The sequence below is a fragment of the Morone saxatilis genome, unplaced genomic scaffold (genome assembly GCF_004916995.1).
Source record: "Morone saxatilis isolate NCDOM2014 unplaced genomic scaffold, NCSU_SB_2.0 Contig20, whole genome shotgun sequence".
NCBI classification, from domain to species: Eukaryota; Metazoa; Chordata; class Actinopteri; family Moronidae; genus Morone; species Morone saxatilis.
Genome location: NW_023339763.1, coordinates 19,020,901 through 19,034,707, shown reverse-complemented (window position 1 = coordinate 19,034,707; position 13,807 = coordinate 19,020,901). Strand labels below are relative to the sequence as shown.

At 39.1% G+C, this 13,807-nt stretch overlaps 1 protein-coding gene across 1 annotated transcript; it reads right to left on the bottom strand.

Moving 5' to 3' along the window:
• Window positions 1-1,909: 1,909 nt before the first annotated feature.
• On the bottom strand, window positions 1,910-12,882 carry cnih2 (cornichon family AMPA receptor auxiliary protein 2). Its single transcript, XM_035666033.1, has 6 exons — window positions 11,298-12,882; window positions 8,446-8,514; window positions 5,288-5,335; window positions 3,368-3,480; window positions 3,146-3,289; window positions 1,910-2,981 (listed from the first exon to the last, which is right to left on the bottom strand). Exons 1-6 carry the CDS (start codon window positions 11,376-11,378, stop codon window positions 2,954-2,956), a joined length of 483 nt encoding a protein of 160 aa, XP_035521926.1. The 5' UTR covers window positions 11,379-12,882; the 3' UTR covers window positions 1,910-2,953.
• Between the last annotated feature and the right edge of the window lie 925 nt (window positions 12,883-13,807).

The window sequence follows — 13,807 nt, the reverse complement described above, 5'->3', positions numbered from 1 at the left end:
ATACAAATAGATATACTTAAATACAATTTTCTAAAATGCTTTGTTTAGAGCAACTACATAATGACATTCAACCGAGCTGTATTTCTCCTCCTTGCCTTGTGTTTCTGTGCTTTAATAGTGATTGTCCAGACTCAACACGCTCACATTGTTGGCAGAGTTTTGAGGTCTCATTGTCCTGTGATTATTTTAATGGGAACATCATTTGGCACAACACGTACTGTCTACTTTGTGTCTTCAGGAACACTGACAGACTATTAAAGTTGATTCAGTCGAGTAAAATGTTGCCATTTGGTTGAAATTCAAATCACACATGCGCTTTGAGCTGCTCCTTCTAACCCCCTTATTAGTACTGAAGTGACATGAAAAGGACTATGATTGACACAATAGGTGTGCCTGTGTGGTGAAGCCCTACCACAAAGCTTGTGGCATTTCATATCGGTAACGGTCAAAAATGTATGTTACACATTGTTACAGGTTGACTACCGTAGCAGCAGTCAGGACAACATTTTTTTTTTTAAACCTGGTAGTCTTCTGCAGTGAAGCTATTGTGAGACATTTTATATGAAAGTGATGCATGTATCACTTTTTAAAACAGTTTTGGATTGGAAATGAAACAATTTGGCGGATTCCTCTGTGTCATAAAGCTATTCAATTATTAAAAACACATCACTGAGCCAAACTGTAACTCTGGGTGACATGTTTATTTATTATGATCAACATGGGCACTGTAGTTTATTGTAAATCAATCCCACACACACCATCCTGACTCCTGATGCTGTAAATACTCACCAGTGTGGCAGATGTGTATTAATCCACTGCCTAAAATAGTTCCCAAGAAATGCACTATCTGAGTGTCATTTGCTGGAAACTTTTAGAAATTATTTTGCATTTTTAAAAATTACACGATTATTTGTGACCCGGTTTTAAAATCGGTGTCAAATGAGGCTGAGAGCCACAGCCGAGGAAGTCGTTAGTTTCAGTCTTTTCATTACTAAAATATAGAACCATGCAAGCCTTATCCTATGATATTGCTATTTAATTCACATTGTTAGTTATATGCTTCCAATTGAAATGTAGTTAACCCTAAATAAATTATTTTCCAGTATTTAAGTTTCCAGAGTTCATTTTGCCGGTTTAAGAATGAAAAAGAAATTCCTCAATATTGGTGATAATAAATGATCAGTGATACAACTACTTTTGGATCTTCATGTGAGCTCGTGTTGAAGTGTGTATTTCTTTTGACATAATTAGAAACTACTTCATTAGGCTGTCATATTCAAGACGTTTTTTTTCTTTCCTAAGTGAGTCCCACAGTTTATATACCAGACGTGTCATCACAACCATTTACCACATGTGGAGCCGACGTATGACGAACAACACAGTTTGTTCTCAGGCTCCAGAGTTTCTGTTTTCTACTGATGTTGAAATGACACATTTGAACCATCACTTATCTACAAACAGATAAAACTAATGAACACGTGATAGCAAAGGCAGCACCAGCTGAGGAAAGGCTTTGCTGTTTACAAGTCTTTTACAAATCTTGGTCATCAGCAACATTAACGTTTTACGTCTGTCACTTCTGAAACTGTATGATTGTAGACATATTGAGATGACTTCACTGTCTTTACACTTTTGAAATAACTGACACTGTCAAAGAGTCATTGTCTCATCTTCCACTTGTGTCCCACTCACTGTTATTACATACACACTGAATAACACTACATCGGTATGTCTCATGAATCATATTACATTGCTAGTTTGCTGTTTTTAATTGCTTTTTGTACATGATATTTCTATATTCTACCTCGAATCAGAGAAAAGTTGCTGTGCTAAAATGACTATAGTATAGATGCAGATGAGTAAGAGTAAACTTCACTGGAAATAGGAATAAGGCGCTCCCTGCACACTAAAAAGTACGACAGAACGACTGCGTTTTTTTTCAATTTTTTCAAGTAAAAAAAAACATTGTGCCAAAATCAAACAGGAGTGAAAATAAAGACAAGGCCTTACAGTGCCTTAGCATGTAGATGAAGACACTGTAAGCACTTAGCCTTAATTTGGCACAATGTTTTTCAGATATAAACTTTTGGCATTATATGTCTGAGCATGAAGCTCTTTGGAAAGCATGAACCTAGTATGTAGCATAAAAGAGGTCCTTACAGCTATGGACATACTTATTTTGAATGCACATTACAAGCACTGACCCTTGAAGTCGAACTTATGATTAATTCCTTGTTATAGCGTGACGTTTGACTTTTGGCAGAGGCGTCAAGGAGATGTTGCTATGCTTTATCTCCATCTTGGTTAAAAGTGTCTGTGCACACACCAATCTGGTATTTCCCTGCCAGGACCATCTGCATTTCTTACAGTGCTTTAAAGTTCTCCTGTACAACTGAACCTGTTTCTTACAGTTTTATGTGCCTGTAACACAATCAGAGCAGTGGCTTGATATTAGAGGTGTTTATCATCTTAAATACATGGAATGATACCAAAACAATCCTGCTTTTAGTACATTTTCAAAGTCAAAGAATACAGACGTATTATTCTGTTTTCCAGCCCCTAAGTGTTTAGGGGATTCACAGTGAGTTGAGTGACTGGATCAGTTAAGAGCAGCATGGGGAAACTCCAGCCCTTCAGAATGATATCGAATAATGGGTCAAAGGCAACACAAACACCTGCTGCATCCTTATGTTTAATTTCAGTCCTTCACAAAATGTGTCCAGCCGTCCAACAGCAGTATCTGGGATAAAGCGATATAATGGAGTGGAGGCAACACCTTTACATTCACATTATCACTCAGATTGGTCTTCTTGTTTTGTCCAAGGTTAGACTGTTGAAAACCCAAGCCAGTGATGGGAAGGATACATGGAGAGAGGAAGAGCTGATGTCTCCATTTGTTCCTCTGTGTCTTTCTTACTGTTCTTTCCTTTTATTCCTCCAGATCTCCTGTCTGTTAGAAGCTCACCAAGGCGTAGACCATACTTCAGCAGGAAATAGACCGTGAAAAAATAGGTAGAAGACAGTAACTGTGCTGCTTTTTTTTTCAACTTTAAAAGTTCATACAAAATCACAACAACTCGAAAAAGGCATCACTCACACCTAACCAAGCAACAGCGCATTGAAAAGAGTGTCAGTTTACACTTACCTGTAGAGATAGTAGAAGAATGAGAGCAGATAAAAGCCCAGCTTACACCAGGACTCCTTCTGGCAATAATTGAGAATGTCGGCATTCATCACACTGACGGGATCATACATGACCTCTGACCCATCAGCTGGCCGATGAAAAAACCTGAAAAAGCAGAGAGGTTTGGCTCACTCTCACATCAGACCAACAGAAGCTTATGAGACATCTGCTATGGGACCGTACCTCCACAGATGGTAGAAGAGCAGCGGGATATTTAGGCCAAGTGTGACCCACTCTCCGGCACACATGAACATCAGGCAGAAGAGCCCGTGGATGGAGTACTCTGGTACCACCAACTAACCAGAACAGACACAGGGAGTCAGGGTATAGGTCTGCATGTTACTTAGAAACTGAAATGATTCAGGGATCACACTGCAACAGCATCTTGGAAACCACTGAAACACTCATTGCATGTTGTGCTATAACTACGATCTATGAAAACCAAAATTACACTGTGAGGTGAACGCTTTCACACAGAAGGTGTTAATGTTACTCATGGCTCACTGCCGCTACGAGTGCAAATATAGTTTTAAACACATGTAGATTGAGTTTTAGATGTTAATAGGAGTGGATGTTTGACACAGATGCTTCAGGTTGCTCAGATCGCTAGCTCGCTTCCAGACCTCTTAATCAACAAGCTGTGTGAACACAACGCTGTCATATTATCACCTTTCAGAGTTGATATGGCAAACTCGTTAACAGTTGCATATTTGCACATCCAGCTGCAGACCAACTCCTGTGAGAAATATCTCTTTAGCTGCTAAATGCTGCACTATGTTCACAAGCTAGTCGCTAAGTGCGTGTTTACTGTTTGGTGTTGAAGCGTACAGTCGGCCGTTTTTTATTCAGACAGCTGCCTGCTGAGACCCAAAGCAATGCTACGAGAGGAGACTGAAACAAAACAGTAATGTTGCAGGAAGGAAAACCAAAACAATGAGCTGAAAGTCTCTAAGAGGAACTGCAGAGTAGGGTGGTAACTCTCAGTAGGTTCATAAGTACGAGGCAATCCTTTATCATATCCACTGTTAATGCAAAACATGTTTGCAAGAATTAACAGCTTTAGAAACAGCTTTTTCTTTTCAACAAGGCAACCTTTAACTCCTCCAAGCAGTCGCTACAGTTTCTCTTTCGACTGACAACATTGTTGATGGGTCTGGTGTACAGACTGCCAGACTGAATAATCAAGTGAAAACAATATGACAATTTAGTCTGATTAGATAGATTAGCTAGATTGATCACCTTTCTATTTGAAAATTGATAAGGGAATAGATATTTTTTTTAATGCATCATCCTATGCATTTTGGTTTTTGCTGTTTAAGTCAATGCTGAAGATGAAACGTGTGCTTCTCTGCATTTTGTTTCCCTCTGCAACAGTTAAAGGTATTTGCAATTATATTTGCACTTAGGCAGATATTAAACAAATATGGATCATCTAATTTCTTTTTAGTGATGGGGTGGGTACATATCAGTGGCACTTAAGTTCCTTGCAGTGCACTGTTAAAATGAATCAATAAATCAAACTGTCAGTCAATAGCAAATATTTGAAAAACCAGTAGCTTCATACTGGTAATCCTCCAATAAGCAATTTCTTCCTTTGCAGCTAATAGAATTTATTCCCATGAAAGATATTTTTTGCTGACCAATGATCATTTAGTCACAAAATAATTCTGGCTCAAATTATGATCTCAGCGCTAACATTTTAAGATAATACTGTACTCTGCATAAATACATGGATGCTAATAGTGCAATTAGCATGCTCCCTTGCCTGATGAATTAAAGCTATTTATGTATCATATGTATTTCCTGATATAATTATATAGCTAATTTGAAAAGCCACTGTTGTACATAACACTAAGCCTTTTCCAACGCACACTTTCAAAATGGCCTCCACATTTAAAGGACACTGAGTTCTCTTTCTGAAAGCCTTAACATGTAGAAAAAAACATCACAACACACATAAAAGTGTGCTCTGTCCAGAGCAGTGGTGATGGGTTGTGAGGAGGGGCTGCATGTGAAATGAATCAGTGTGCGTTATGGTCATGTTTTTCTGAAGCCCCTCTGTTTAAGTCACCCACCAACAGCAGGTGAAAAACTATTACTCACTTTGCGAAGCAGGTTGCAGATTCTTTCAATGTTAAGAATCCTTTCCCTCTGCGGAGTACAAACAAAGAAAGTCTCATTAACAGTCTGCACATTTCTTCACACTTTTTACTGACTGTGTCTACCCAAGAGGTAGATTATAAAGAGATAATACTTGATTTTTAAGTTGCAGAGAATTCTGCTTTAAGGGATTTCAGCTTCTGGCTCCTTTCAGTGACACATCAATAAAATGTAAAAACTAGACCTGATGACTTTCAAATATATGGAGATTCCTGCTCTCTCTGTCCTCCATACCACACACCTCAACCTGATAAAAGACTTAATAACCGATAAGAATTAATGAATAAAAATTGACTGAATAACTAGCTTCCTTTTCTATCTCAAACTCTTAAGCTGTCATCCATTATATATTTATCTCAGGCAGCCAAGCATTAAGAATAAATGGTGGGTTGTTGAAAAAGCGAAACTGATTGAAACTGTTCATCAGTACAAAAACACAGCAGCCACATTTGTAGCAATAAGGACAGTGATGACTGGTGCACACCTTTGGCACTTTTCCTCATTACCCATGGCTCTTTCAGTCTCCTGTGTGCCATGAGAGAGAGCTCAATGATCACTTTTAGGAATGAAAGCCATCCATCTTCTACTGCATCTACCAGTCAGCAGCTAGTGGTTGCTTATGGTGACGTTTTATTAGGGTGTCCATTGATTAGCTAGCAAATGAGATGTTCTGCTGCAGTACATCCACCTAGAATAATCAGTTTCCATCAGCGGGCTGAGAGCAGGTACATAAAAAGTACCAAGGGTCAGGCAATTAACAGACGGATTGTACATCTGTTTTGTTTCATTCATTTAGCAAAACATCAAGAAGATAAGCAGGGTGGAAATGCTACATGTTTCCTGATTGCTTTATATTAGCATATGTAAACCATACTGCTGTTTGTTTCCTCTGTATTTAATGAAGCCTCAACTGGACTCTCATAGTCATACTGTTAAATACTGAGGCATCTGTCTTAGTTAGAGGATTATTGCTCCCAGTATTAAGGCACTTGTGATGTCTGTTCCCTTCAGCCGGAGCCACAGGCTGCACCTTTTGTCAATCTTTGGACATAAATTGTAACTCCCCTAAACCCACAAACCTGAAAGTGGATTTTGCTCTGAATCTACAGCATTCAGCCTCCAAACCAGACTCTGGCTCTCCAGCCTCACTGTTTATTTGCAGTTGTTGGTATTGGTCGATGTAATTTTGTGCATCACATCCTTTCACGACACCAAGCTTTAAAATGTAAAGAGCACAGTGGTGGACCTGCCAGCTAAGCTACTGCACATTGTATGGTTTGGAACTGCACTTAGAAACTGTTGTCCTGCAATAACTCTGTTTGAATTTTACAGCCTGGAGCTTCCCCGAAGTGCCCTAATTAGTGTCAGGTCATCCAGTTCATTCTGAATATTTAATAGTTCCAACCAAGGAAACACAACCCAGCACAATAATCACAACATACAGAACACACAAAAGAGGCAGAGCAAAGAGTGTTGTCAAGTATGTAGTTTAGTCAGAAATCTAATGAAGTGATTATGGCCAAATGAAGTAGGCAGTAAGAATAAAAAAAAAAAACAGGCATATCATTTAGAATGAAATGTCAAGAGCATAGGTGATTCACCTTTTAAGGCATTTCAAGAGGAAATAATTCCTCATTTCAGCCACTTTTTGTGAACCAGCCAATCAATATGTGCCACTTTTAGACTGCAACTGCGATACACATGAACCTGATCTGGAGACACATGTTCAGTCTCTTTTATTGTGTTCTTTTGTAAAATTTCCCTCACTAACAAATATTTACTGCTTTTGTAGACAATGGCAGTTGAGTGATCGCGTGCTGGTCTCTGCTAACATCAGAAATAATTGCTGTTTATTTTCCCAGGCGTTTGCCATGTGTGTCTTATTCTGTTTGTGCAGTTTATTGATTTGGGGGGAGACTGGCAGCATCACATCCTGGCTGATCATGTTCTTTCTGAACACACCTGACATGTTGACATCAGTCAAGATGACACGTTTAGGTTGTTTGTTATTGATTGAAAAAACGCCTGTACAATGTAATTCAATCCAATACAGCAGCCCACATACAAATCCTGCTGCTCTGAAGTGTGTCATGTCCAATATTTGTTGAGAGAAACGAGCCCTCCATCTTTGTCTGAGGGGGAAAATAACACATCCACTTTGAACTGAACATTCACCACTGTATTCGGTTGCGTTACATTTTACAGGTGTTGCAGTTATCGTGCCTCCACACTCCCACAGTCGGCTTTCACAGTTTCCTCTCCCACTCCTCATCAGTTTGCAGTTCAGATGCAGGTTCACATGATTGTTAGAACATTAGCTAACTTGTGAAAAAGACATTCACAGCTGCTGTTAACTCACTAAAAGAATAATGGCATTTATTCATTATTGACTCATGATGCTATTTTGTGTTGTTGCAAAAGATTAAGAAAGAACTTGGATTTTCAGTTGTGAATAAGTTTGTTGGTGTTACAGTGAGGTGGAACCTTGTATCTGCACTTTAACTGTGGCGACAGCTCAGTATGTCATTGTATAAACAGCAGCTTCATTTGCATCAGTCTTTTTAATTGATTAAGCCAACAAGCCAACCGTCTATGTAGAAGGTTGATTGCTTCAATCTGCATACAAATGAGTGTTCAATGAGCAGGCAAACTTCACCTGCCACTGTTGTAATCACCTGGAGACTTGGATTAGTTGGAATTGGTTTCAAAGTAGTACAAATATTTGATGTTTATAAATTAATGAACATTTGAAAGATTTTGTTCCAAAATCACAAAACCTTAATTTACACGAAATGATGCTTGCTCTTCCAGTTTGATTGCAGGCAATAAATTACTGTGTGCTGTGGGTTTCTTGTGAGAGACCGTTATTTATAAAAATCAGTTCATGAACTCGATGAAACTTGTGTTTTGGAAATTTGTAATATTGACTGATGCTGAGATTTATGGTCATGTGCAACATTTGTGGAGAGAAACCGTCAATTTGCTCTCAGTCTTTATGTGTAGATCATTGAGGGCTCCTCTTGGAACTAAAAAGAAGGGATTTCTATGTGCACATGAGGGTTTGATCATTCTTGAAAGAAGTGAAACAGCAGGGTTCTTACCGCTCTGGTGGGATTGCTCTGATCAATGGGGTTTTTGAAGTCTGTGCGGAGCTCATCAAATGCAATGATCTGAAAAATAACAGACATGTAAGTTTGTTTTCATTTAGTTATATTAATAAAACCAATAAATGCACTCACTGGGACCATTGTATATATCAAATAAAGACATAGCATTTTTTAGGAATGTGTACTGGCAAGAATCTGATGATATATTGTGATACTGTAAGCAAGGCTATATATTGAGAAATAAATAGTCAGTTTGAACACAAGAACACACCACCATATGCATAAAATTTAAAAAATGTTTTTATGCAACCATAACAGTGGGATCTGCATTTGTATTTATCACAGTCTCTGTAAGATCCAACATCACAGCCCTGAGTTTAAGTTTACAGCACTGCTATCAAGTGGTTGGGCGTTTAACTACACAAATCAATACAGTGTTTTTAAAAGTCAATATCAATAATAACAAATTATCAACATATTTCAGTATTTTCTTACACCCCTAGTATCTTTTCTTAGGAAATTGTCACAAGCCGGTCGTACAGCACTGGGGACTGGCATGGATCAGTTACTGTACTGCACGCTCACTGCATCTCCTACAGCTGCAGCCATATTCTTCACTTTGCCTGAACACACATGGTGATTAAATGGTGAATGCGGGGATGTATAATTACTTACAGCCTTGCCCTTTCCTTTTACACTGTATATGAGCTCCAATTGTGTTTATACCATGTGTCATTATGTAGCTTCTTATCTGATGAGATTTAAATTCTCCCCAGGTTGTCGCACAGTGGATTTGACCATTTTCTGTTTTTCCTCTCCTCTCAAATTGTATATCAATCTCTTTTTTTTGAGCCTGATGATAAAGTTCACATTAGAGACTACAGAACATCCATGAAGACACAGACAGATGTCAAAGGAACTCATTTTTAGTTACAATTGGCAAGAAGGGTTAATTTCCAAAAACTATTTTCCTAAACATTGTTTTTGTTTTTGGTGCCCTCCAAAGACTATCAGTGTTGGGCTATTTTGATAAATTTATATATTGGGGGAAAAAATAATGATTAAATTGTGCACTCAAGGGAATATTAATCAAGCTGGTGTTGGTTTATTCATTTTAGGAATTGTGTTTATTTGTTTTTGCAAATGAACTCTCTTTATTTATAATCTGGCAGGATTAAAACACCCAGCGCATTAAAAGTTATGTGTGGAAAAATGCATGACTTCAAATGTATGCTCTGTTGAGTTTGTATTTAAGAGGATTACGGTATCCTGGAGCTCGCCTAATTTGTTTTCTTTGGCCTTTTTAGTAAAACATCAACATATATTAAACTGAGGACATTGTAGAGAAAACAATGTCACTGTCACTGCGCTGATAGCTCTCTAACTGCTCCCTGTGAGGCATGTAAGAGTGATAATTCCTCTCACTAGCTCCCTGATTAATAGCTCTATAAAGATACTAATAATTCTCAGTGTAAAGGCCACCTGCTGTGCTTATCATCAGTTCTGCTTTTAAACAGTGAAGCTTCACTTTGACGGCTGGTTGATAAAAAACAGACATTATTTGCAGATAAGTGAGCGTCTGACTCGCATCTACAGTGGCTGATAATATGAAAACAGAACACCTCAATCTGCTTGAAATATTAACAGTCCTGGTGGTCATTCCCCTGTACAAGTCTATACGGCTCTCCCTCGTCTTCTTTCACATTCAGCTCTGTTGTAAACAGATGCAGTTTCCATGGCGACATGGTGAGCCCCTCAGCGGGCTCCATGGTTACTATAGCAGTGAACAATTGTTCTCATTGGTTGACAGCCACATAGAATTGGGGTGCTGTACCCGTGGGTGGTGGCAGACTGGGGGAAGGGGTGAGCAAAATCGGTTTGATAAGTGTTTCAATCACATGGTTGAGTGCTGAGCCAGACACACGCTTCTCTTCGTCTCTCTCTCTCACACAGACACACTGACTGACTCATATGTAGTCTCACCCACTTAGTCAATTGGTACGTTAGTCATTTCAAGTCTTATATTCATAATGATATGTTTTGTATTTCACATTATTCCTGCCTCCGTGGACCGAATGTTAAAGGTGAGGGATCAAAGCAAAGTGTTTGTTCAGTCGGCACTTGTGTAACCAGCAAGCCGAGTGCACCGGTGTCCTGTGGTATCTGTGCAAATTCCACTCAAAATGCCGCAGGCAGACAGATTCACAACAGTTGTATTTATGATCACTGTGTTTTGCTGCCTCCCTGTACTCATTTTAAAGCCTTAACACCTTGTTTGGGGAACTGTTTGTTGTTGAGGAACTTTAATGTGGAGGGATGGAGGTATTTGGAATTTGTCTATTTGTTGAATGTATAGGTCAGGGTCAGAGGAGCTCCAGTTAATTATACTACTGATAAAGCAGCATGTAAGCAGGTCACTTACAGTTGCTGTATGGAAATGGAAAAAAAAACAACACACAAATTTAGACGTAACATTCTGTGTTTTTCAGGCTCAAGCATCACCTACAACTCAAAAATGAAAAGAATTGTCAAAACTGAATCTGTATCCAAGTAATTATGTCTTCACAGCTCAAAATTAAAAGGAAAAAAGTGTCACTTGGTGGCTAGTAGAATTTCACTGAGGTTTTCTTTGAGATTGAGCTGACATATTCTGCATGTCATTACCTCTAGAGGACCTGAGTGAGGTGTGTGTATGCTGTGTTCCTGACAGTGTACGACTGTGTGTAGGTGGATGTGTTTGTCTGCCTGCGTGGGACGGAGCGTGGACATTTGCAGGCCCTACATGTGCCCATTTTGGATTCATTGTGTGTGTGTGCAGTGGTTCCAGTGTGCACAGTGCCACTCACCTGCCATATGACAAAGAAGATGAGAGCAGCGCACAGCACCAAGGTGAGCATGTAGCAGAAGGCCGCAAAGGTGAACGCCATGGCTGTGCCAGCCAGCCTGACGACGAGATGGGTCGAGAGAGAGAAAGGGAGTTTACCCCCTGTCTCTTTCTCTCTATTGGCTATTGCCCACTCTCCCTCCTCCCTTTACTGGAGGTTACTGTCTGTTTTCCCCTCCGACGCGAGCTGAGTCTGTGTTGTCCAGGTAGGTAAAGCACTCAGTTTTAGTAACAATCAATAATCATCTTGAGCAGTGGCTTCACTGCTTCCGCTCATGCTCTGTCTTTGTCTCTTCTTGTGTGTCTCACAGTAGGACGACCCCTTTCTGGCTTTGATTTAGGAAGCACTTATATGTCTGTTCACAGCCACAGTTGTCTGTTGTTGGCCTGATGCTCCTCTTTTCAGTCTCTGACAGGCAAAATGTCTGTCTCCTCCTCGTCCTCCATGTAGTTTCTCTTTTGACAAAGCCTACACATTTTTTTTCCCCTCACACTAACGCGCACCACAAAGTGTCTCACTGACACACAACAGAGGCACAGGATTCTCGTCGATACTAAGCACAGCACTGCGCTTTAAAAACTGAGAGTTATTATCTGAGATGGTTATGGCTTGTGATAGTTCAGTAGTTTGTCGTATGGCTTTCAGTTAATCTGTTGCTCTATATCCAGAACCTCATTAATGACGCATTTTTCTTAAAACATATTAAAACACGTTTGTAAACAACTATAGTTTGCAAATCAGCTGCAAGTTATTATTTACAGAGAGAGTCTCTTGGTACATTACTTTTATTACTAAATCTTTGAGAAATGATTTGCCTCCACATAAATCTGATCAAGTGCTGAAGATACAAGGTATTGCTTTACACATTTTACCGTTATATTCTGACAAAGCCAATTACTGGTTAATTTTGCAATAATATAATACAAGTTCAAATCAGTGAGGCAAAAAATATTGGTTTCAAACGAAACAACTATTTAACATCACAATGGCAATATCATGCATTCCAAGAGGACTTACAAATACAATATCAGAGCACAATATTATTGATAGTTTTAGTTAACATGGATCCATATCTTGACTGATCTTAATATCGAGTAGAGAATACCTGTGTCTGGTTGGAGACGTGTCTGCCACTGAACAGTCCACTCTGTCCTCGTCTCTGTCAATTTGGGTCGGCACCATGTCAGAATTCTCTGCTCTGCATCTTTCCCTCAGACGCATCCCTCAGATTTTTAAAAAAAAACATTTAGATTTGTCTTTGCTTGCGTGCAGGGTAAATTATTCAACTCTGGGGGGTAAAAAAGGGGCAAATTTTAACCAGAAACCTGCAGAACATCTACATGTTGAGTCGCATTTACTCTGATTTTGAAATCACTCCAGTTGCAAAAATCTCCAAAGCTCTCAGAAGTCATAAGTTAATTAGTCCACCTTTCTATTGTCTCCCTTTCCTTATTTGCCTTTCTTTCTGTCTAAAGTCTCTTCTCTTTTTATCTCTTCCAGAAATTTTGAAAACAGACCTGAATGTGTTTCCTGAGTCTACTGTCTCTGTCTGTCTCTTCCTGTATTTCTTAGACTGCGAGAGAAATATTTCTATCACGCTTGATGTTATAACGGTCAACCAATAGCATCGCTCTGTCTCCCTCCCTCTCTTATTTGCCCTCTCTCTCTTCCTCCCTCCCTCCTCTCTCTCTCCTCCTCCTTGTCTGTCAGTCTCCCTCTCTCTCTTGCATTTATACATTTCCATAATCTCTTGTTCCCCAGAGAGTGATGAGGGGGCAGGGCAGGCTGCAAATGTTTTTCCTTTTGTCTGCATCTCTCTCTCTCTCTCTTTTCTCTTTTTTCATTTCTCTCCCTCAATCCCTCATTCCCTCTCACCAAAGCCTTCAGTCATCCATCATTTCATGAAATGTAAATCTGAGGGTGTTGCTCTCAATCATCATCAGTCATTTCTTTTCAGTTCCCTGCTCTATTAGCTCTTCACTCAACATCTACTAAATAGATCCATTTCACTCTTTGTTCATTCTGTTTTTTTGTTTTTTTTTTCCATCTCCATCCAGTGCATTATTGAACAGATTTTAGAGACTCATGTGTGTTCCTGCCACATATTTTGTTAAAAGCATCCAGTATTATTATCACTGATTCTCTGTGTTGATATGTGTACTATTTCTTTGACAAATGCCAGAGTCTGTAAGGATTAACTGCATCACACAAACACCAAATACACAAACATCCATTTGAGAAAGTACTTCACCACTGTCTCATCAAACTTCTCTGCTGTTAAACAGAAATGTAAGTACAGGGGGGATCTGATGATGAAATGCAGTGGTCTTAGCCTTTTTATCTGACAGGCCTATTGGACATTTCAACCATTTATTAATTACTTTCAGCTATTTCATCTGTCCCTGCATTACTTTTAGCTATCTTAACTATGTATTTATTACTTTTAGCTATTTCATATGTTTATCCAATAC

What these genes read in the sequence shown, in the direction of transcription:
- cnih2 (XM_035666033.1), bottom strand. Translation starts at nt 11,378, where the DNA reads ATGGCGTTCACCTTTGCGGCCTTCTGCTACATGCTCACCTTGGTGCTG. An exon ending in TCTTCTTTGTCATATGGCAG is followed by an intron (nt 8,515 to 11,297) that starts GTGAGTGGCACT and finishes GTTATTTTTCAG; the next exon opens with ATCATTGCATTTGATGAGCT. An exon ending in TCTGCAACCTGCTTCGCAAA is followed by an intron (nt 3,481 to 5,287) that starts GTGAGTAATAGT and finishes TGTTCTGGTTAG; the next exon opens with TTGGTGGTACCAGAGTACTC.